Source organism: Linepithema humile, chromosome 3 (assembly GCF_040581485.1).
Source record: "Linepithema humile isolate Giens D197 chromosome 3, Lhum_UNIL_v1.0, whole genome shotgun sequence".
NCBI lineage: Eukaryota > Metazoa > Arthropoda > Insecta > Hymenoptera > Formicidae > Linepithema > Linepithema humile.
Window position 1 is genome coordinate 10,162,986 of NC_090130.1, and position 23,426 is coordinate 10,186,411.

A 23,426-nucleotide genomic window follows, 5' to 3' on the forward strand; every position below is an offset into this window, starting at 1 on the left:
CGCGAGATGACGAATTTGAGCGCGATCGCGCGGGTTCTTGAAGACGACGATGTAATTGGTATTAAGCGATATGTCGCGCTGACAGCGTCCCTGGTGAAATAGATTTTGCGTGATAAGTATAACGCTGAGATTCTTATGGTGACTACCCTTTGTAAAAAGATCCACGATGACGTCGCACGAGGATGATTCTCTCATAAGATCGTCGATTATCACCAACTTTGGTGTGAGAGGATCGTGGGAATAATCATGCGCTTGTGGCAACCCCTCGCGAAACTCGATTGCATTTTTCTTTATTTTTCCCGCAGCGTTCCTTTCTTTTTTCTCAAACGCGTATTGAAGTTGTCGATAAGCATCCTGCCATTCGGCGTAATAAAATAAAACTCTTTGGAAAGAAACATCGGCCATTTCGGATAGATATTTGAGAAAAGTTTTTACAAAGACCGTTTTGCCGCATCCAGTGGGACCGCTGACGATAGACGTCCAAGGATGTTTCCAGCGTATGTCCATCTTGCGAAATGAACTCTTCGCCGTTCGCTCGCGCCTTCATAAACGAAAAAAATCAGCGAAACACTATGACGCGATAAGCTTACTGCCCCACTGACGGCGGCGGCGGCGGCGGCGGCGGCGGCGACCGCTTGCTCGCGCTAGCGTACAACTCGCGGACTCGAACAAGCTGATTCGGTCCGCGGAGACGCTGGACTAGCGCAACCGCGCTAGCGTACAACTCGCGGACTCGAACAAGCTGATTCGGTCCGCGGAGACGCTGGACAAGCGCAACCACCGAAATTGCTCGCGCCAGCGTCCAAGAGTGGAAACGCTACTTCGCGCGATGAAACGCTTTTTTTTCTCGGAAAAAATGAGGGTTTTATACGGGAAAGTAAGTTAGGAGGAAGAAAAATCTTTAAGAAAAATTATGCGAGAAAACATTTATTTTTACGAATAAAAGTACATGATTTGAGAAAAATAAAAATATTCGTTTTTATTTCTTAAATTTTTCATAGTTTTTACATGGTTTTTATACAATTATACATTTTACATTTTAAAACTAGCAATATTTTCTTAAATTAAATAAAAAAAATTTTTTATTTATACTTTTACAAAAATTTATAAATCTACTTAAAGCTATTTATATAAAGTCGGAAAACACACGCTAACCGTCGACAGCGAAAGAACAATTCTGTAAAAATTATCGAATCGCGTAACCGTAAGGAACGGAACAACGACTATTGATAAATCTACGTTTCAATAGCACAGGAGTACAAGCTTTCACTTCGTCGCGAGTTATTAACTCGTGAAAAGCCGTACGCCGAATTGCTCTGAAACGTAGATTTATCGATGTTCTATGTGACTTTCCTTCTTCTTCTTCTTCTTCTTCACTTTCCTCTTCTCGTCCCTCTCGCTCTTTTTGCAATATTAATTCTCTTATACTATTAAAATTGACTAAGCATGAGTTTGCAAAGTTTAGGGTTATACCCTTTACTTTGCAAACTTCGTGCGTGAGTCCTTCCGGTGTGCGAACAACGTAAGCATAAAATTTCGGGCCACCGGATACAAACGCCTCGATGTAACTACCGGACCCATAGCTTTCGAGTTCGTTCGTCATATCGCCCAAAAAATTACCCGTACGCGGCTCGTATTCGGAAGGATCATCGCTGCTTACATAAATGCAAGAATCGGTATCGTAATATAAAACGCGTCGATCTAAGCGTTCTAAATATTTATACAACACTAATCGCGCTAGTGCCGTCGTGTACGCCGCTAAAACGACGTTGGTAAGAGGCGAAGGAACGTCGGCCTCTTCCCGCAGTCGCCATGAAACATACATCGCATCTTCGTTTACCGGCAGTATTTCGGTTATTTCATGTTTGGGGCTTGTGAGCAAACTCGCTAATCGTTGCTGAGTTTTTACGATTTCGGTATTCGTTAGGTTGGGTCGTTGGCCGAATTTCCCCCAAAAAGAATTTAAACACAACTTCGCGACCGAACGTAATCCCGAATTTTTCGCGATATTGTTACTTTCGAGAACGATACCTTCGGTTTCCTCGTAATCGCGAAGATATCGTTCTTTAGCCTCGTCATCGGTACATTCACTCGGCCACCCGCTGGCTTCTTGTTTTAATTTTAAAAATGTATTAATATATTCGGCGAATAACCCACCCTGCCGCGTACCGTGATCGTAGCGTGTTGCGTTGTACTGCCAAATCTCGCTAACCTCCGACACGAAATAACCTTTTTCAAGCGCTTTGCGCAATTCGCACGATACCCATGTACCCGTAAATTCACGTTCGGAAGGCCTGTGTGTACAATCTTCGCGTGAAAATGTTTCGCAGCAACTGCGGCACAACGCGAATAACAATTTTCCGCGTACGCGATACGGTAACACGGGGTGAAAGAGATCGCGCGGTGCGAGTACTTTGCAACGTACGAGGCCTTCGACGGAGTCGAAATTGTAATTCGGGCCTTCTCCGATTAGCACCGAACATTCCTCCCCGACATACACCGTGGGATGTCCGATCGGAAAAGTACCCGTTTTTAAAACATACGGATACAGAGAACATACATCGATGTATCGTATCTTCTCTGTACCCGTAATTTCATATCGAGTCGCGACATTCCCCGTACGGCCGCCGTAAAACGCATCGCGCGGATTGAGCGGTTCGTTTTCAACCATTCGATGGTGCTGTAAATATTCCCGCATTACGCTATTTACAGCCATCGCACGATCGAAATCGCACTCCCATTTCTCCGTCACCGTGTATCCGCGTTTTCTAAGACGATATGTCGTTGCGACTGTATGCTCATAACGCAAATCGATCGTATCCCTACGTTCACTGTTTACGGAGAGGTTACTGTCGCGGTTGATTCTAAAGCACGACGGGCAACCGTGCCAAAAACATCCGTGAAATTGAAACACGTGATGTCGCGTTACGCCGTTTTCTAACGATTCGTAATATCCGTCGACGAGTGTGCCGTCGAGTACGCGATATTCGCGGGTACGCCCTGCGTGAATAATAGGATGTCCGAGCTCTCGCTCCATCCACACCAGCCAACGCAGTGCTTTGCGCGATTGCGTATTCGCGTGTCTGTACCCACCCGGTGGAATTATACCAATCTCGCTTTCACGCAGAAAGTTTTTTCTAAAAACCCTCATACACGTGGAAGCGATTGTTGTACATTCCTCGAACGGGCACACTTTTCCGCGCCTCAGGAAAATTTTCCTAAAAGCCATGCACGCTCGTCTAAGAATATCCACGTCGTTGCGACAATAGCGCGATATCTCGAGTTGAAAATCAAAAATATAATTCGCCCGGGTTAACTCGTCGTGCCATGCTAAAAACTGTTCGCGTTCTTTCGTATTCATAGTTTCCGGAGAGTAATACTCGACGCCCGGCAACGGTCCTACATAGAATTGATTATCGAGCGTGTTAAATAAATGCGGAAAGACGCCTTTATCCAAAGTATTCGCCAGCCCGAAAGCCTTTGGTAATTCGGATAACCGCATCGGCATATAATTAACACTGTCGATAAATTTCGTATTTCCTACCGTTAGTACTATGATTTTAGTACCGCTCAAAATTACACGAGGTTCTGTCGAAATACCGCTTTCTACTAAATATCGGAGGATAAATTGCGCGTCGAACGATTTTGCGTTATGAGCAATACAAATTATTTTTTTAAAATATGTCGTCGGACGCGTCGCGAAATTTACAAATTCTTTAACAGGATCGTGACGAAATGTAAATTCGCGGATACCGCACCAACGACACCGCACCGACATATCTTCTATTTCCGCGCACGATTCGCAAATCTGCTGCGCGACGCAGAGAGTGGGCACGTGAATTTTTACATTAGCGGTACCTCGAAGCGTTTCATCCTGTCGTGTTTCGAAATCGTAAAACACGAATGCGGAGCGGTTTTCTGTTTTCGACTCGTGTTCATCCTCATTTTGATCTTCGAAATGCTCTTCCGAAGAGCGACCCACGATGCTACTCGAAGCTCGATTGATCGGCATCATGCAGCAATAATGATTTAGCGGTTGGTGAGAACGACACGTGAAACAGAAAGCCGCGCCGCATTCGTGCTGTTTCTTTCGTTCGATTACACGACCGCACTCGCCGCAAAATCGTATAACGCTACAAACGCTTTGAAGCGAATGCCCGTCGTACGATTTTTGCGCGCGATGACGCTCGAGGCACGCGCGATTAAAAAATTCGCGATTACATTCCGTGCAGCGTATTCGCTCATGTTCGAATCTCTCGCAAGTTGGAACCATGTTACAACGCGGGCATTTATTAGAGCATCGATGCCCTTTCGCGTCACTGCGATAAGCTACGTTGCACGGAATGCAATACCCTCTACTTCCAGCAGCGGCTCTTAAATTTAAAATCACGCTATAATGACGCGATTCGGCGACAAATAAAATATTTAATCGAGATATAGGTTCTCGATGTAGAGAGGCTAGCACCGCTGTTCCGTCGAATAACGGTTTACCCCCGCGACCAAAAGTGTCGGAATTGTAAACTATTATCGCGACATTTTCCGCGGCTAAATATTGTTGGAAATGTTCAATTTCCCTAATTCCGCAGCCGACTTCCGGAATCGCGATACCGACTTTTTTCGTCAACTCGACGGCGAGTTCGCGTTGCAACGACGAATTTCGTTTTCTCACCGCGTTCCATCTCGCATGCAACTCGCCCGTACGCACATTTCCACGCTCGTTATAAATCTGTGCCGTCACGAGCGCGCGAGGAAAACACAGATTATCGTTGTTGTTTATTGTTAAAATCGAACGTTTACCAACAATATCTAGAGCGTTATATCCACGTCCCGTGGGAGGGGTAATACGAAAAACGCGAATATTAAACTCTTGCGCTACGTTTAACCCCCCTGAACTTTGAGCTAATAAACTCACGAGATTCCAAATGTTCTCGGGAGTCAAATCGTTCGCCGGACGGAACGATATTCCAGCGGGGCCGTGAGAAAGAGCCGGAGAGTCGAAAGACAATCCAACATAATCTCCCGGTACGCGTGAAAATATCGCGTAAGAGTGAATTTCGCGAAACGCGTTTTCCAATCGCGTGTAAACCTCCCCTCCTCCCTCGGGAAACGGAAGTATACGGAATCTAGCTTCTCTACCCTCTATCCCGAAATTTCTAAATCTACGCGTGTTTTCCGATACTAATTCTATATAATTAAAATTATCGCCGACCTGATTATTATTCCTTTCCGCCGCCGATGCTGCATCGATATCCTCCGCACGCCTCGTTTCCTCCTCCTCCGTTCTTTCCTCTTCCTGCGGCGCTCTTTCGTCGGTTTCGCCAGTCGATTCCACGCCCGACCGAGTTTCCTCCGACTCTTCTTCTTCTCTACCGTCATCTGTTTGAACTGCAAAAGTCAAAATTAAAAAATTAGCGAATTAATTAAAAATTTGATAAAATATTATATTTTATATCTTCATGCTCGAATTTTATTTGCAATAAAAATCGAAAAAGTGTTAAATCAGCTCACCTCTAGATTTTCTTCTTTTTTATTTTACACCCTCGTTTGATAATTGTAATCGGGAGAGTAAGAAATCACAGGGGGACTGTATCCTGTGAAAATTTTAATGTTTAATTTTAATGTTTAAAAAATAAAATTCGAGCATAAAAGCAACTGTAAAAATTTGCAATCTTTCTTACTTCTGTCACCCATTCCCCATCCGTCGTGGCTTTGTTCATCCTCTCCTTCATAATTCCTCTCCTGTAATTCCTCTTCCTGCTCTTCCTCCTCCTGCTCTTCTTCTTCGTCTTCCTGCTCTTCCTCTTCCTCCTCCTCCTCCTGCTCTTCCTCCTGCTCTTCCTCTTCGTCGTCAGCCTCGGGTAATATTACACTCTGTTGACGGTCGTTATCTAAAAATTTACGTTATTAATTTTTCAAATTTTTTAGTTATTTTATGCTTCTGCTAAGATAACTTTTTTTATCACTTACTGTACAAAGGACTGAATATTTCCTCCTCATCGAACGAGCTCACTTCGCGAGGAGCCGACTGACTCGTCGATTCGTTGCTCACAAGATCGACAAGCTCCGGCGTAAGAATAATTCGCGCGCGAGCTAAAACATTAAATTTTTTGAAAAATTTCCTAATATTAAATCAATGCTGTTATTTCATATAAATTACTTTTACGAAGGTCTATTACTTACACGAAGGTCCAGCCTCAGGCGAGGTATCGTCTCGTCGTCGTCTTACCCCGCGGCGTTGAGTAGCTCGCTCTTCGACATAATTTTGACGCTCGCTACGCACCACACCCTCCACCACCATGACTTTTTTCGGCTCGTGACATTGTAGCGTTCCTAAAAAATAATGATTTTAATTTTTTTAAATTTTGTTTTAAATATTCATAATAAAAAATAGAAACTTACCATTTTTTACCGCACCACGATAGTAATTCAGCAGGCCGGCGATATAGCCTCCCGCATCCTCTTCTTCGTTGTCGTTAAACACACGTCTCATCTCGATTATTTCGCCGGCAATAATCAAAAGCTGGAGGTAAATCGAGAAATGCCCCAAACGGAATAAAACCGCGAGCACCGCGGTAGGGCACGCACCCGCAAACTTTGCGAATACGACATAATTATTATCGTCGTTGTCGGATAACGACGATAAATAATTATCGATGCAGAGCCCGTTTAAACTACGCGTCAATCGCAAACACGATTCGATAATTTCCCGCAAACTAGACATTTTTAATTCAACGTGGCTTCGATACGCGGTGAAATCACACGAAGACGGAAATACAGATCGCTATGATCCCGAATGCGCGAGAAAATGTGAAACTGTGCGATTTTTTAGCGTCTTCCCGTTTTATACCAGTTTTCCCCACCTTGAGAAAATTTAGGGAAAAAAGCATTGTTTGTTTTCAAATATTTTTATTACACTTCCTTTGAAACCGGACAACGGTCCAGGTCCTTTCGTCGTACAACGTTTCGCACGTGCTTTTCACGATAATCCTATTATTCAACGAACGGTACTTCAAGATAGGAGAGCGAGGCGCCTCGGAAAAAATAAAAATAACAAATAATCGAATCGGGATAAGAATAATCCTATAGTATTGAACACGTAGTAAAAATTCCGACGACGCTTAACTTGTTAAGAAATACTGCGCAACGGGTGGAAATTCTGTTGTTTGAATAAGAATAATCCTCTATATAACAATCGCGTAGTAAAAACCACAATAGAGTGCAAAAATTTTTCCGTTGTAAAATCATGAAAATTTATTCCGTAACATGTCGTGACATGAAAATCGAAACTTTCTTTTATCTAGTAGAATTTTCGTGGGAATTCGGAAAAGTAATATTTGTCAATGCTTCGCCTTTGCGACCAATCATAGTGCTTAAAAGTTTATGTGTTCAAATTTCCCCCACCGTTTTTCCGATTTTCTATTACGCGGAAAATTGTAACATTTTTCTCATTCGTCTCCTAGCATTCGAACCTGCAAGATCAACAGCGAACAAGTTTCAGTTTTCGTGTTTTCGTTTTGCGTCTGCGTATAAAAATCAGTGTCATGGATAAACGCCGGGAAATTGTGAAATCCGAAAAACCGACAAAGTGCAGCGACACTTCCGAAGCAAGATGCGACATCACCGAAAAAATTGTGCAGAATTGCATGCTATTATCTACAACATATGGATTGAATTTTTCTTATACGAAGAAAATTCATGTTGGGCTGCAAACTTCAATCAACAGCGACGAGTTTGATTTTCAACCTTTCGTTAAATTTTCATCCAAGGGAGCCGATGGTATTTGCTTCAACATGGCGGAATGGCAAAAATTTCAAGAAAATATGAAGCAAATGTCGGATTACTTAAATGGAAATAGTATTACGGCAAACTCGATTATTATCAACAAGATAATTATAAATTTCACCACTGCTTATGGAGCAAGAGCTTTGTTATTGACATATCGAGAAAACGGACAAGAAGTTCAACCTTTGGAAAATACCACGACTAAAGAAGAAATTCATGCTCCAAAGAAACGCCGGACTTATTCGCTCGCTATAGCAATGCAGAGAGCTAGTTTTCTGGGACTAGAAAATATACTCGAATGTGTAAACGCTAATTTGAATCGACTGAATATAATCACCACTAGTGCCAATGATTGCGCTAAATATCTTATTAATGAAATACAAATAAGACTACCTATCGTGGGTTATATCGAAAACGATATTATAAAACTCGCGTTCAAATCTAATTGTCGCGAAATACAAACTAATGTACGTACGCAACTAAAAGATTTAACATTTCTCGACGATCAATTTGAAATTGTATTTTTAGAATTAATTGCTCTTTACTTCGATCAAATTGTACATATAATTAGATTTCAACGAAAATTGTAATTCATACATTAATGTATACTTTTATCATTTATAATTAAATTTGATTCTATTGAAAATCATAAAATGTATAAACTTTATTTTGTCAGTTCAATTATGTATTCTTAAGAAAAAATTCCAAATAAACGATTTTGTATTCCATTTCTCGTGTTTGTTTCCTTCCTCTTTTCGCATGTTCCTGCACTCGACAATCCTTACAGCGCGCTCAATCCGCGGGGTGGCTCATTCCGTTCACGAGATATCGCTGCCACCTTAACCAGCATGCCGAATATCAGACTAAAAGTCGTCCGATCATTCGTCGCTGCGTTCTTTTGTTCGCTATACCGGCGCACGCTCTATACCGTTTGCACCCCCTTAGCCGTCATCTCGTCGAATATCGGTTTAGCAGAATCCACCGTTTGACTCCGTCGTTCTTTTGTTCTCCCATACTTGCCCGCTCACAGGTCGTAGTTCTATCATCCCCCGCTCGACACCTTGGCGATGTTTGTTTACATTTCCCATACCTGCCAGAGAGTCCGGGGTACCTCATATAGACGCGGCCCCACCATAAATACGCTCCTTCATGAGGCGACTGTGTGACGTCGTTTGTTTTGATGCCCCATACCTGCCAGAGAGTACGGGGTACCTCATGTAGACGCGGCCCCACCATAAATACGACCCTTCACGAGGCGACTGTGTGACGTCGTTTGTTTTGACGTCCCATACCTGCCAGAGAGTCCGGGGTACCTCATGTAGACGCGGCTCCACCATAAATACGTCCCTTCCCTTCACGGACTAGAGGCGACTGTGTGACGTCGTTTGTTTTGATGCCCCATACCTGCCTGAGAGTCCGGGGTACCTCATGTAGACGCGGCTCCACCATAAATACGTCCCTTCCCTTCACGGACTAGAGGCGACTGTGTGACGTCGTTTGTTTTGATGCCCCATACCTGCCAGGTCCCATACCTGCCAGGCCCCATAGCTATAAATACGACCCTACGACTTATTTCATTTGATCTATAGGTAGCCATGCGGACTAGGACCAGGACTAGAAACCCAGCGATCCAGGTTCGAACCCGGTTTGGATTTTCTCAATTCGGAAAAAAATAAAAAGTTTACGTCATCCCGCGCCTGCCATAAATACGACCCTACGACTTATTTCATTAGATCTATAGGTAGCCCAGCAGACTAGGACCAGGACTAGAAATCCAGCGATCCAGGTTCGAACCCCGTTTGGATTTTCTCAATTCGGAAAAATAAAAATTTCCGCCATCTTGTCAACATCCGCCATCTTGTTTACCCGTAGCCGCCATCTTTTTTTTCCCATCCCGTCAGAGAGGAGTGGGGGAATGTTTTGGCGCCAGACCCACCGCGGGGGGCCTAGACGGGGTAGGTGGTGGGGGTTTGTTGTGACGGCCCATACCTGCCAACATACTACTGAGGCTGGTGATGGGCCTCCTCCGCCTGTACCTTTCTGATAATTTCTCAATTTTGATGCTTTGGACTTTACATCTAAACGCCAATCTCTCCATGACTACAAAATAAAAAGAAATATTGTTTAGATATTTTTTACAACAAATTTTTAAACTATTTCTTTTTTATCTTAGAAGAGATAAAAACTTCAAATTATATTTAGCATAATATATACCTTCATCCACTTCTCTGTTGATTTTGTGGCTCCATAGCCACAACAATTTAATTCATTTGCTAGCTGTTCCCATAAATGCGCTGTTTGTTTTCGCGCCTCAGGACCTTGAATTCTATTTTGAGCAAAATCAGGATGTTCTTCCATAAATTGAATCATTATTTGGCGTTGCTCCAGAGTAGTTTTTTTTCTTCCCTATATATATAAGGGTGTTCTATTTTAAAAACCCCACGTGAATAACTTTGTAGAAATTGGTTTTAGCAAAAAATGTTTCAGACAAAAGTTGTTGGGTTTGGAAAGGGACATCCGATGATGACATTGGTTTAACCTAGGGTGTACATACCAACGTCATATAAAGGTCAACTTTGTTTTTTTAAATGGAACACCCTATTTTTGATTCCAAAATCTAATAGCTGGTGTCAAAAGTTTTTCAAAACACTATAATAAAGTTATTTCATTAAGTACTTTTCGAGTTATGAGGCTTGTAAATTACAGTATTTTGACATAAAATACAAAATATCTTGTAAAACATTCAATTTTCGGGAATCTTACCTTAATACTTTTATACATAAAATAATGAGACGAATCAATTGATATAAAGAAAACACATAGTTGCTTTCAAGAAAAAATATGTAATTTGCAACATGCAACTGCATACTTTTTATTAAAACCAATGTGTTTTTTTTATACCAATTCATTTGTCTCATTATTTTGTGCATAAAAGTATTAAGGTAACATTCTCAAAAATTAAATGTTTTACAAGATATTTTATATTTTATGTCAAAATACTGTAATTTACAAGTCTCATAACTCGAAAAGTACTTAATGAAAAATAACTTTATTATAGCGTTTTGAAAAGCTCTTGACACCAGCTTAGAGATTTTGGAATCAAAAATAGGGTGTTTTATTTAAAAAAACGAAGTTGACCTTTATATGACCTTGGCATGTACACCCTAGGTTAAACCAATGTCATCATCGGATGTCCGCCTCCAAACCCAACAACTTTTGTCTGAAACATTTTTGCTAAAACCAATTTCTACTAAGTTGTTCACGTGAAGTTTTTAAAATGGGACACCCTGTATTTATTGCTTTATATACACAATTTTTTAAAAATATATGTATATTCTTAAAAGAGAAATAGAAAAGAAATATACATATATGTACATAAACTTTATATAGATATATGTATATAGATTTTAAAATCTATATGTATATTTCTTTTCCTATATTTCTCTTTTAACAATATATATTTTAAGAAAAATGTGTATATAAAGCTGTATTTCATAATTTTAATTCAGCAGATAATATTTCATCTTTTATTCAAGATTTATATTTCATATTATAATGTTAATAATTTTGTTAATAATAATTATATTAATATAACATCATCTGCAGACCTAAATATAAAAATATTTTTAATATTAAATTAATATATGCTACTTACGTTATCTGTCATTTTGCTGGTTAGTGATGTTTCTATTTAGATATTTTATCACTAGTTACTTTTCTTATACTGTAATTGGTCGATACCGCTAATTCCACTCGTTCCTCTCGTTCCGCTTTTTACTCACCAGAACGTGTGAAAAGCTAATTCCACACGAAATCCATAATAGCGCAAACGCATGAGCGGAATTGCTGTCGGAAACTCGCCAGTCGGAATCTCGCGTTTCCGATCGGAATTGTAAAAAGTTCCATAATAGGTGCCCAGAACAGAAAGTGTACTTTGTGCACATGGTGGAATCTGCAGGTAAGTAAGCAGATAAGAATATTTCACAACTGTAAAACTAATAATATATTTGTCTGTCTAAGCGCTGTCACAAGTATCTCTGCCCTTACTGGTTTTGCCAGAGCAGTGTCATCATCAGTGTCATCAGTGTCATCAGTGTCATCAATGGCTATTATTTTTTTTTGATATGCCAAATCTAAGCGCTGTCACAAATATCTTAGCCCTTGCTGGTTTTGCGAGAGTACGCCAAATTTTCAATCAAGATCTTATCTAGCTAGCTGGAGATTAATTGCAAATAACGTGCTATATATGGTGCTTTACATCTGACGTGGACTAATAATAATGCGAAGGAACGTGAATTTAAGCGACAATATGTTGCGCATGCAATAATAAATAAACAATGGTGCTTTACATCTGACGTGGATTAATAATAATGCGAAGGAACGTGAATTTAAGCGACAATATGTTGCGCATGCAATAATAAATAAACAATATAAATATAAACAAGCTACGATAAATTTTGTAGATCTGCAAATAGCAGTCATCATCAAGTACAACAGTAAGTTATATAATATATAAAATATATATATATAATTTTTATGTAGAATATACTAAAATAATATTTCTTATGATTATGTAGAGAGTTCTCCAGCACATTTGCGCGTCTTTGTCATCATTTAGTGGATGAAGCAACATCTGAAATGGACACTGAACTTAAAATATTTATATCTGACGTGGACTAATAATAATAATGCGAAGGTTTAAGCGACAATATGTTGCGCATGCAATAATAAATAATGGTGCTTTACATCTGACGTGGACTATTAATAATAAGCGACAATATGTTGCACATGCAATAATAAATAAACAATATAAATATAAACAAGCTACGATAAATTTTGTAGATCTGCAAATAAGTTATAATTTAATAAACGAAGTTGAAACATTCAACGCAGCTTATATAAAACCTCTAAATTATTATTTTAAGTAAACAATGTAATAACAGATATAAATAATTTTATTAAGTAAACAATGTAATAACAGATATAAATAAATCATATCATATAGTAATAAGAACCTTGTGTACATAGAAAATTTATTAAATAGATTCTTTGTGATAAAGTTGTTGTTAGCTCTTTCCATGCTTTTTCCACTTGTTCCAGTGTATTTTTATATTATATATATTATGAGTCCACAAAGTGCATATGACAGCATTAGCTTCTTTATCCGTTCTGTATTACTTGGTTGTATTTCAATTCGCGACTTAGCTGCTTTCTCAGATAATTGATTTCTATTCATTACACGTTTTATTTATATATTCATATAGTTATATATTTATTCATCACGTCACGAAACGAGAGGTCATACAGGTGGCTGGTGCCCCACTCTTGTATCAATAAATGTTTTCTCAGAATTACTTATTCTCTGTAAATGGAAATGGAAATAATATATACGGGTTTTCCTACTCTTCTCAGAAACTAATGTGATTTGAAGCGAGTTCTGCGTGATAATAATAATAAGTAACAGGATACAGATATAAATAAATCATGTCATATAATCGTATATATAATAATAAGTTTATGAACAATTGCACAGGATACAGATATAAATAATATGATTTATTTATATCTGTATCCTGTGCAATTGTTATATAAGTAATATTTATTTATTTATTTATATATATATATATATATATATATATATATATATTTATATATTTATTTATGTCTATATCCTGTGCAATTGTCATATGAGTAGGAAAATAAACAAAAAGTGGTAATATATAAGTAATATTTATTTATATATATATATTTTTATTTATACATAGACATTGGTATTGTATATTTATATAAGTTTATATATATTATATATAACTAATATTTCAAGACATTTCAAGACGGTATATATAAGAAGTAATTAAGTAATATTAGAAATAAAAGTGAATGTGGCCGCGAATTCGCCCGCGACTTCCACCGCGATCTCCTCGACGACCGCGACCTCCTCCTCTTCCTCTGCTCCATCGTGGTGCTGTAATAGAACAAAACAAATGAAATAATTTATTTTCAAGGATAAAATAAAATTAAAATTAATAAAATATATATAAAATAAAATAAATAAAATAAAATAACTTACGTAGCACTGGTACGTACTCTTGTCCCTCCTGCTGCCACTGCTGCTACTGCTGCCATTGTTGTTGCTGTTGCTGCTGTTGCTGCCAATTTTTTATCTCTAAAAAAAAATTTAAATATTAAATTTATATTTATTTTAAGAGCGGATATAATTTTTACCTTTTATAATATGTGGCGGAAGATATGAATATGATGATGCTGGTGGCGGCGGCGGCTGCGACTGTGGCTGCAACGCTGACAGCAGTGGCCCCGGTGGCAACGATGACGGCGGTGGTCCCGGTGGCAACGATGACGACGGTGGCCCCGGTGGCAATGATGACAGCGGTGGCCCCAGTGACAACGATGACGGCGGTGGTCCCGGTGACAACGATGACGGCGGTGGTCCCGGTGGCAATGGTGGCGGTGGCGGTGGCCCCGGCAACGTGTCACAAGATGGATTGACCATTACTTTTATTGCTCGCAATTCTTCCTTCAATGCAGCGATTTCAGCAGTAGTCGCTGCATTGAAGGAAGAATTTTCTTTCTCTGCTTCATTAATTTCTGTAAAAAAAAAATATTTTATATTTTTCTATTATCTTATTACATTACATAATATAATTTTGTCTTGTACTTACTTTTTTTTCGCTCCCTGCGACTGTGTCTTTGCGACGCCATTTTAGACACGCCTCTAATGGTTTCCATTATTATCCATTTCCATTATAGTAGTGACAAGATGCAAATTTTAGGCTGCTAATGCTATTGGTGGTGGGGTTAATGTCCATTGTCGCTGCTCGGAAGTTCCAAGGAGACGATTGGTGTATTCAAGGGGTCGATTGTGTAGCATAAAATGAAGTAAAAATTACAAAAGTAAACAAATTTACTAAAATATCCATGATCTTATTGGTCAATAACTAGTAAATTTGTTCACTTTTGTAATTTTTACTTTTTTATGATACACAATCGACCCCTTGAATACACCAATTGTCTCCTTGGAACTTCCGAGCAGCGACAAAAAACATGGACATTAACTCCACCACCAATAGCACGAGCGGCCTAAAATTTGCATCTTGTCACTACTATGGCTTAGTTTACATCGATTACTTCCTATAATGGAAATGGATAATAATGGAAACCATAAGAGACGTATCTAAAATGGCGCCGCAAAAACACAGTCGCAGGGAGCGAAAAAGAAGTAAGTACAAGACAAAATTATATTATGTAATGTAATAAGATAATAGAAAAATATAAAATATTTTTTTTTTACAGAAATTAATGAAGCAGAGAAAGAAAATTCTTCCTTCAATGCAGCGACTACTGCTGAAATCGCTGCATTGAAGGAAGAATTGCGAGCAATAAAAGTAATGGTCAATCCATCTTGTGACACGTTGCCGGGGCCACTGCCACTGCCACCGTTGTCACCGGGGCCACCGCCACCATTGCCACCGGGACCACCGCCGTTATCGTTGTCACCGGGACCACCGCCGTCATCGTTGTCACCGGGGCCACCGCTGTCATCATTGCCACCGGGGCCACCGTCGTCATCGTTGCCACCGGGACCACCGCCGTCATCGTTGCCACCGGGGCCACTGCTGTCAGCGTTGCAGCCACAGTCGCAGCCGCCGCCGCCACCAGCATCATCATATTCATATCTTCCGCCACATATTATAAAAGATAAAAATTATATCCGCTCTTAAAATAAATATAAATTTAATATTTAATTTTTTTTTAGAGATAAAAAATTGGCAGCAACAGCAACAACAATGGCAGCAGCGGCAGCAGTGGCAGCAGGAGGGACAAGAGTACGTACCAGTGCTACGTAAGTTATTTTATTTTATTTATTTTATTTTATATATATTTTATTAATTTTAATTTTATTTTATCCTCGAAAATAAATTATTTCATTTGTTTTGTTCTATTACAGCACCACGATGGAGCAGAGGAAGAGGAGGAGGTCGCGGTCGTCGAGGAGGTCGCGGTGGAAGTCGCGGGCGAACTCGCGGCCACATTCACTTCCATTTCTAATATTACTTAATTACTTCTTATATATACCGTCTTGAAATGTCTTGAAATATTAGTTATATATAATATATATAAACTTATATAAATATACAATACCAATGTATATGTATAAATAAAAAAATATACACTCACCCGAAAAAAAAGCGGTACACTGAAAATGTGGGAAAAATTCATCAAATTTCAACTGACGATAACTTCGTAAATAATAAAGATAGAAAGTTCTATAAAATATGGAAATGAAGCTAAAAATCTCTACTTTAAGAATCAATTTATTTCAATGTTGCAAAATAAATTTATTGAAAATGGCGGATGACAAAGCGCGAGCATGCAAAATTGAAAAATAATGGTTCGAGTTTGCGACGGTGCACGGTATAAACAAAAAATTGTAGCTTATTGGGATCAAAAGCGTACGAAAGTACAGAGTCTCCTCTTTAAAATGCTTTTTTATGCATCTTGATACGATGATTTTTCGCCGAGAGATTCGCATTTGAAGAAAAAGGCAGATTCTTACTTCAAATGCGAATCTCTCGGCGAAAAATCATCGTATCAAGATGCATAAAAAAGCATTTTAAAGAGGAGACTCTGTACTTTCGTACGCTTTTGATCCCAATAAGCTACAATTTTTTGTTTATACCGTGCACCGTCGCAAACTCGAACCATTATTTTTCAATTTCGCATGCTTTTGCTTTGTCATCCGCCATTTTGGAGAAAGTTATCACACATTATTGCGTTATGAATTTTCGAACACTAGACATCCAAACTTTTAAAATGGTTTTTAAAAAATCCTGCTAGCTGTATTACGTGCCGAGATATTCAATTTTGAACCAGACCGAATTGCAAGAATAAGAATTCTGTGGTTATCAGCTCCGCGGTATTTTAAAACTCCAAACTCTCCTTACGGTTATAAGTATCAATTCTGCTCTTGGCGTTACCCAGGATCAACGGCGTGGACGTGGCAGAAATCTGATCCCGTGTGCACATGTAGGCACGTGTGTATGTGTGTGTGTGTGTGTGTGTGTGCGTGCGTGTGTCCGTGCGTCCGTGCGCGTGCGTGCGTGCGTGCGTGCGCGTGCATGCGTGTGTGTGCGCGTGCACCACTGGGATAAGGACCTCATGGCTCGTTAGATCCACGATATTTTACGACTCCAAACCCTCCCGGTGGTGCGTGTACAATTGTGTGTGCGCGCGCGTATATTAATAATGGGTATGACCTCCTCGTGCGCGTATTACCTCATTCATGCGACGAGGCATACTTCTTATTAGTGTTCTAATTTCAGTCTGCGTAATGTCATTCCACTCTATTTCAAGAACTCTTCGAAGTTCTGGCAATGACTGAGGAGCAGGTATATGATTTCGTACTTTTCTGTTAATATTGTCCCATAGGTGTTCAATAGGATTTAAATCTGGACTCATTGCTGGCCATTCGAGTCGATTTATGCCAACTTCATCGCAGAAATCAAGCACTTTTCTCGCAACGTGCGGTCGAGCATTGTCTTGCATAAACAAAAAGTCCTCTTCGATGAAGTGCGCATACGGAACAACGTACGGTATGAGTACGTCTTCCACGTATACATCTGCGTTCATGTTTGCGTCAAAAAAGTGGAGATCTGTGTGAGCATTCGCAGAAATTCCTGCCCAAACCATTACAGAGCCACCATTGTAGCTAGGCCTCTCACTTACAGTACAGTCTGCAAATCGTTCTCCAACGCGACGGTATACTCGTTCTCGTCCGTCTGAAGAATACAGACAAAAACGAGATTCGTCGCTAAAAAGAACGGTACTCCATTCTGCATATGTCCAGCCTGCATGCTCGACAGCAAAATTGAGTCGAGTTACGCGATGGCGACGCATAAGCGAAGGTACATTTGCTGGCCTGCGCGGAAAAAGACCGTGTTCCGCTAATCTGTTTCGAATAGTGTCAACGGATACATTACATTCGCGGACATCTCTTAAATTGTTTCGAATTTGAACAGCCGTTCGATGTCTGTCTCTTAATGAATTTAAAACAATAAATCGGTCATCGTTTTCATTCGTACAACGAGGACGTCCCGAACCAGGTCTTCTTTGGACAGAATTAGTCTCCAAGTACCTAGCATAAGCACGTTGCACGGTTGACACTGATAAATCAAGTGCCTCAGCAACGTACCTTCGACTTCTCCCATCTTCAATTAACGCTACAACTTGAGCAGCTTTTTCAGGACTTATCGTCGCCATAATTGACCAATAATTTCAATGCGAAAAGATTAATTATTGTTTACTTTGACGAAGTCGTACGAATAAGTAACGCGTCTCGAAAGAAAAAGATCAAGAGAAATCAAGCACTCTTCTCGCAATGTGCGGTCGAGCATAAACAAAAAGTCAGGGCGGAGAAATCACAAAAGATCTGCAGACATCTCCTTCGGATGCAAAACAATTGATTGAAAAATAATGGTTCGAGTTTGCGACGGTGCACGGTATAAACAAAAAATTGTAGCTTATTGGGATCAAAAGCGTACGAAAGTACAGAGTCTCCTCTTTAAAATGCTTTTTTATGCATCTCGATACGATGATTTTTCGCTGAGAGATTCGCATTTGAAGTAAGAATCTGCCTTTTTCTTCAAATGCGAATCTCTCGGCGAAAAATCATCGTATCAAGATGCATAAAAAAGCATTTTAAAGAGGAGACTCTGTACTTTCGTACGCTTTTGATCCCAATAAGCTACAATTTTTTGTTTATACCGTGCACCGTCGCAAACTCGAACCATTATTTTTCAATTTTGCATGCTCGCGCTTTGTCATCCGCCATTTTCAATAAATTTATTTTGCAACATTGAAATAAATTGATTCTTAAAGTAGAGATTTTTAGCTTCATTTCCATATTTTATAGAACTTTCTATCTTTATTATTTACGAAGTTATCGTCAGTTGAAATTTGATGAATTTTTCCCACATTTTCAGTGTACCGCTTTTTTTTCGGGTGAGTGTATATATATATATATATATATATATATATATATATATATATATATATATATATATATATATATGTATGTGGAACGTATATTGTGAGGACACTTTCATTGAACATTATATAAAGACGAAAATGCTCGATATTTAAAAAAATTAAACATACATATATAAAATTCCATTAATGTACTCATCTACATGTTGATGTATACCTATGTATACAAAAAAATATGTGTGTTAGTGTCGGTCCTCATAATATACGGTCCACGTACATATATATATATAAATACGAGAACAATAAAATTCCATTAAATAGAAATTTTACAGGTTTTCATGTTAATCTTTGATGATTGCAAGTGAATGTTTACGAAGTTTATTAATTTAGTAACGGATCCTTGTGCTCATATTAACATACATCTACAAAAATAGTTCAAACATTTTATATTTTAAAATTATTTTTAAAATTTATTTTTGAATAAACAAACATAATATGAAATGTTTAACATTATATTATATTTTTTCGACATTTTTTTTTTTTATTTTTTATGTTATTATTATTATAAATGTATTTAAATACCGCGCAATCCTTTATATATTTCTGATATTTAACTTGAACGCATTATATTTATTATACACTTTCTTCGCCCATTTCGACGTCATGGATCTCTTTTGATCTAAAAATATACAATGTTATTATAGTCAATTGAAGTTACACAATAAAATTATAGGCATGTATGTATATAAAATAGTAATAACTGATCAAATATACTCACACTTCTCTATCATAGCGTTGCTTAGCACCAGAGAGCCATTTTCCAATCCAATTAATTACATCTTTTGCAGTGCTATTTTGCTTTGTCGTTGTAGCCGTGATGTCTAAAAAACGAAAGGTAAACTTATTATAATTATCAAAATTATTAATATTTGTATTTTTTCCGAATACGAAGGAGTAAATTATGATAACAGTCGAAACAAAATAATTACTGCATACGAATTGAATACTTACTCAAAATTAGCCATTTGAAGGTTTTCGAATGGCTTCGTCTTTTTAAATCCAAGCCAGCTGCAATTTATGGCTAACTGATTATCAAGAGTTTTTTTCATCATTGTATTCACTCGCTCTTGATCATTTTTTCCACCCAAACTTAGTAAGTAGTTAATCTAAAATTCATATTAATAAATTTACATTTCAGTTTCTGAATTACGACTTCTTAAATTTAAAATTGAACTGTAACCCAATAACCCCGTATGAAGTATTTCTTAGTTCATCTGTGATTATTAGTCATAATAATCACAGATTATATAATAAATTATAACATAATTAATATAATGCTAAAGCATTTGTGTTTCTATTATTATAAATATTCAGTATACATATGCAAAAACATGCAGTGTACGCAGCTATCGTAATATGTAAAATGTTATAGAATTTTTTTTTATTACAAATGAATCTTATAAATATAATGAATCTTATAAATATAATAATTATAATGTTACATTGACAAGCAGTTGTTCTATAAAATATTATAGTATGAAAAGAAAGCGTGAATGAAACTTTGCTAATGTATTTATAATAATATTAATAATATGTCATATATATATACAACAGATTATAGATAGTTCACGATTTTTGCGTCAGCAAAATAGAGCAGTTGGATAATAACAATTATAATGTTTTCTCGGATACATGCAAGTGAGGGATACAAACTCAAACCAAAGCGAGTGCTTTTATTTTACTAACTATATATTCATATAAAATACCTTTGCATATAAATATTAGGTCCTTGAATAAGTTCTCGCTGTTTCTTAAAAGATGGCGTAGCGGCACTCTGTGCATGGAATTTCGTACGGAAACGCATCAGCTAAGTAGTACTATATGTAACCTCAAATTCTAGTAGATACAGTTTACCACAGTGTCAACCACGTGTTTAATTACCTATTGCGAAAATGTCTACTTTTGTGCCAAATAAAGTGTTTTTGCGGGGAATTTTATTGCACTGCTTTATTCAAAAGAAATCTGCAGCTGAAGCACACAGAATTCTTGTTGAAACATATGGTGACAATGCTCTGTCGAATACGACATGCAGAGACTGGTTTAGGCGCTTTAAAAATAATGACTTTGACCTTGAAGATAAAGAACGTTCTGGAGCACCGACAAAGTTTGAAGACGAAGAAACCTAATGAAACTATCACGGGAGCTCGCTATCGACTTCAGATGATGCGTTTGAGTCGAGCTCTAAAAGAAAAGCGGCCACTATACGGGCAGAGACACGACAAAGTCATTTTGTTACATGACAATGCTCGGCCACATGTGGCAAAACCAGTCAAAACTTACCTGGAAACGCTTCAATGGGAAGTTCTACCTCACCCGCCGTATTCACCGGACATAGCCCCCTCGGATTACCACTTGTTTCGGTCGATGGCGCATGGTTTGAGCGAGCAGCGCTTCCATTCTTTCGAAGAAACCGAAAAATGGGTCGATTCATGGATTGCGTCAAAAGATGAATCGTTTTTTCGACGGGGGATTCAATTACTGCCAGAAAGATGGGAGAAAGTGGTCTCTAATGATGGACAATACTTTGAGTAAAGTTATTGTAAGCCTTATATTTTAAATTAATGTTTTTTTTTAACAAAAAAAACAGCGAGAACTTATTCAAGGTCCTAATAATATATATATATATATATTATTTATATGCAAAGGTATTTTATATAAATATATATATGATTATATATATATATATATATATATATATATATATATATATATATATATAATAGAGATATTGACGTACGGCAGGATTAATGTACGATTCTTGTTTTTAATACATGAACGCTAAAGAGGCCTCAACTATAAAGTACTTTATTATTATTAGAAAAATAATCCATTAACAAAAACTTCGACAAAATAAAGAATTTTCAAATAAATTTTCAAAAATCGGCCGATTTCATATTTACTGACTCGAAAATGAAGAATTAAATTATTCCAGCTGGAAATTTCATAAATTATGAGATGAGATGTGACGTGTGTTATTAAAGTCGTATTTTCGTATATAAAAATTTATTTTAATAAAAAGTAGAAGTTATTTTGATATTGTGTTTTATTTGGATCTCTTCTCGTTGTCTTAAAAAGAATCGTTAATTGAGAACGTTATGCCTGCAACATCAGCTTATAAATAATTGTATTATTTTATTTGTAAACAATGATATTTATTACGGATAATATTGCAACACTTAAGATTCTATTTAAAAGTTGGATTATTCGTGGTATAATATTTTAAAATACGAATTATTTTAGACAAATGTAATAATTTCCACGAACATATTTAAATTATCGAACTATGATATATTTCAAAATTTTAAATTAACAATTACAGAAGTATAAAGCTGTACAGCTACTTTTCAAAAATGACCACATACTTTATACTTTATATTATACTTGGAAAACTGCATGAGCGCAATTTCTTGTTTTTATACAATTATAACTATAATTATCAAAATAATTAGTAATTAAAGGAAAAAGAAATGTTTCATTAATATCATACCCATTTTGTACGAAACTCTTCCTTTAGAAGATTTTTTTCCATTTTCTTCAAATCTTCCTCATTTTTTAACGGTAGGCTTTCTGCAAATTTGCAAATGTCTACTGTTGTATCTGTCAATAATGCGTGTGATTCTTGTCTTATATTCTCGGTTGGTCTGTTTTTTTTCAGTTCTTCAAGTTGTACTAAAATCTTGTGTTGAAGAAACAGAATTTCCTGCATGTAAGCTATATAGAAAAAAAGTAATGTTTTAAAATAAAATGACATATTTCAACAAATCATAATTTAATAAACATTGCAGGTAATACAAATTAAATTAAAAAAGATGTAAGAAATAGTAATGTAGAAATTCAAAATTTAAAAAATTACCAATTTCAACAGGTTTATCTTGTTGCTCCTCAATTTTTTAAAACAATTTCTTCAATGGATCCAGTTTTTGCATTGACGATGTCTTTAGTACGACACTTTCAAAAGCAATATTTGGTTCGAAATTTCCGTTTTTTGCAAATGCGCCATCGTCTTTCTCAATTTCTGTTGATACAACAACTTCTGTTGATACAATTTTCATGATAACAATCCAATATCATTAGAATGAACATAATGAAATTTAGAACATAAGAATAACATGTACCGTCATCGTTAATATCATCCTCGTCATCACATTTTTGTGTCGGTGAATCAATAAATTGAGAATCTTGTTGGCTCATGTTATTCACAACAACATCGAATTTCCTGCTTTTACGCATAATGCTGCTACCTTTTGGATTTTTTGATTTTGGCATATTTTCTTCATTAGGTGCGATTGGAAATGATGGCAATACTTTAGATGTATTGCGTCTTTTGACTGGCAATGCATCAGAAGAATCACCATCGGAACCATAAGCATCATCTGAATGTCGTATTTTAGCTCGTGTACGCCTACTTTTTTTATACTCTTCCGGAGTAATAGATTCTATATCAGAAAACTCCAGACCCATTGCAACTTTATCAACTGCTTGTTCGTATGAACCTAAAAAAGAAAAAAAAAATATATACAGGGTGTCTGGCAATAATCGCCCCACCGGTCATATACAGGTAGAGGAGGTCAAATCGAGTA

At 37.5% G+C, this 23,426-nt stretch overlaps 2 protein-coding genes across 4 annotated transcripts; both read right to left on the bottom strand.

Annotated features, from left to right (window-relative positions):
- Positions 1–635: 635 nt before the first annotated feature.
- Positions 636–8,956, bottom strand: LOC136998875 (histone H3.v1-like). 3 transcript variants are annotated; one of them, XM_067352232.1, is made up of 3 exons: positions 6,181–8,953; positions 5,968–6,090; positions 4,142–5,888 (listed from the first exon to the last, which is right to left on the bottom strand). In XM_067352232.1, the coding sequence occupies exons 1-3, from the start codon at positions 6,296–6,298 to the stop codon at positions 5,623–5,625; spliced, it is 507 nt and encodes a 168-aa protein (XP_067208333.1). In that variant the 5' UTR covers positions 6,299–8,953; the 3' UTR covers positions 4,142–5,622. The 3 variants fall into 3 exon arrangements, with proteins under 3 accessions (XP_067208331.1, XP_067208332.1, XP_067208333.1); XM_067352230.1 differs by having other exon boundaries at positions 636–6,090; positions 6,181–8,956; XM_067352231.1 differs by having other exon boundaries at positions 636–5,888; positions 5,968–8,956.
- Positions 8,957–13,459: 4,503 nt separating this feature from the next.
- Positions 13,460–14,536, bottom strand: LOC136998879 (uncharacterized). Its single transcript, XM_067352236.1, has 4 exons — positions 14,463–14,536; positions 14,008–14,388; positions 13,853–13,948; positions 13,460–13,747 (listed from the first exon to the last, which is right to left on the bottom strand). Exons 1-3 carry the CDS (start codon positions 14,527–14,529, stop codon positions 13,896–13,898), a joined length of 501 nt encoding a protein of 166 aa, XP_067208337.1. The 5' UTR covers positions 14,530–14,536; the 3' UTR covers positions 13,460–13,747; positions 13,853–13,895.
- Between the last annotated feature and the right edge of the window lie 8,890 nt (positions 14,537–23,426).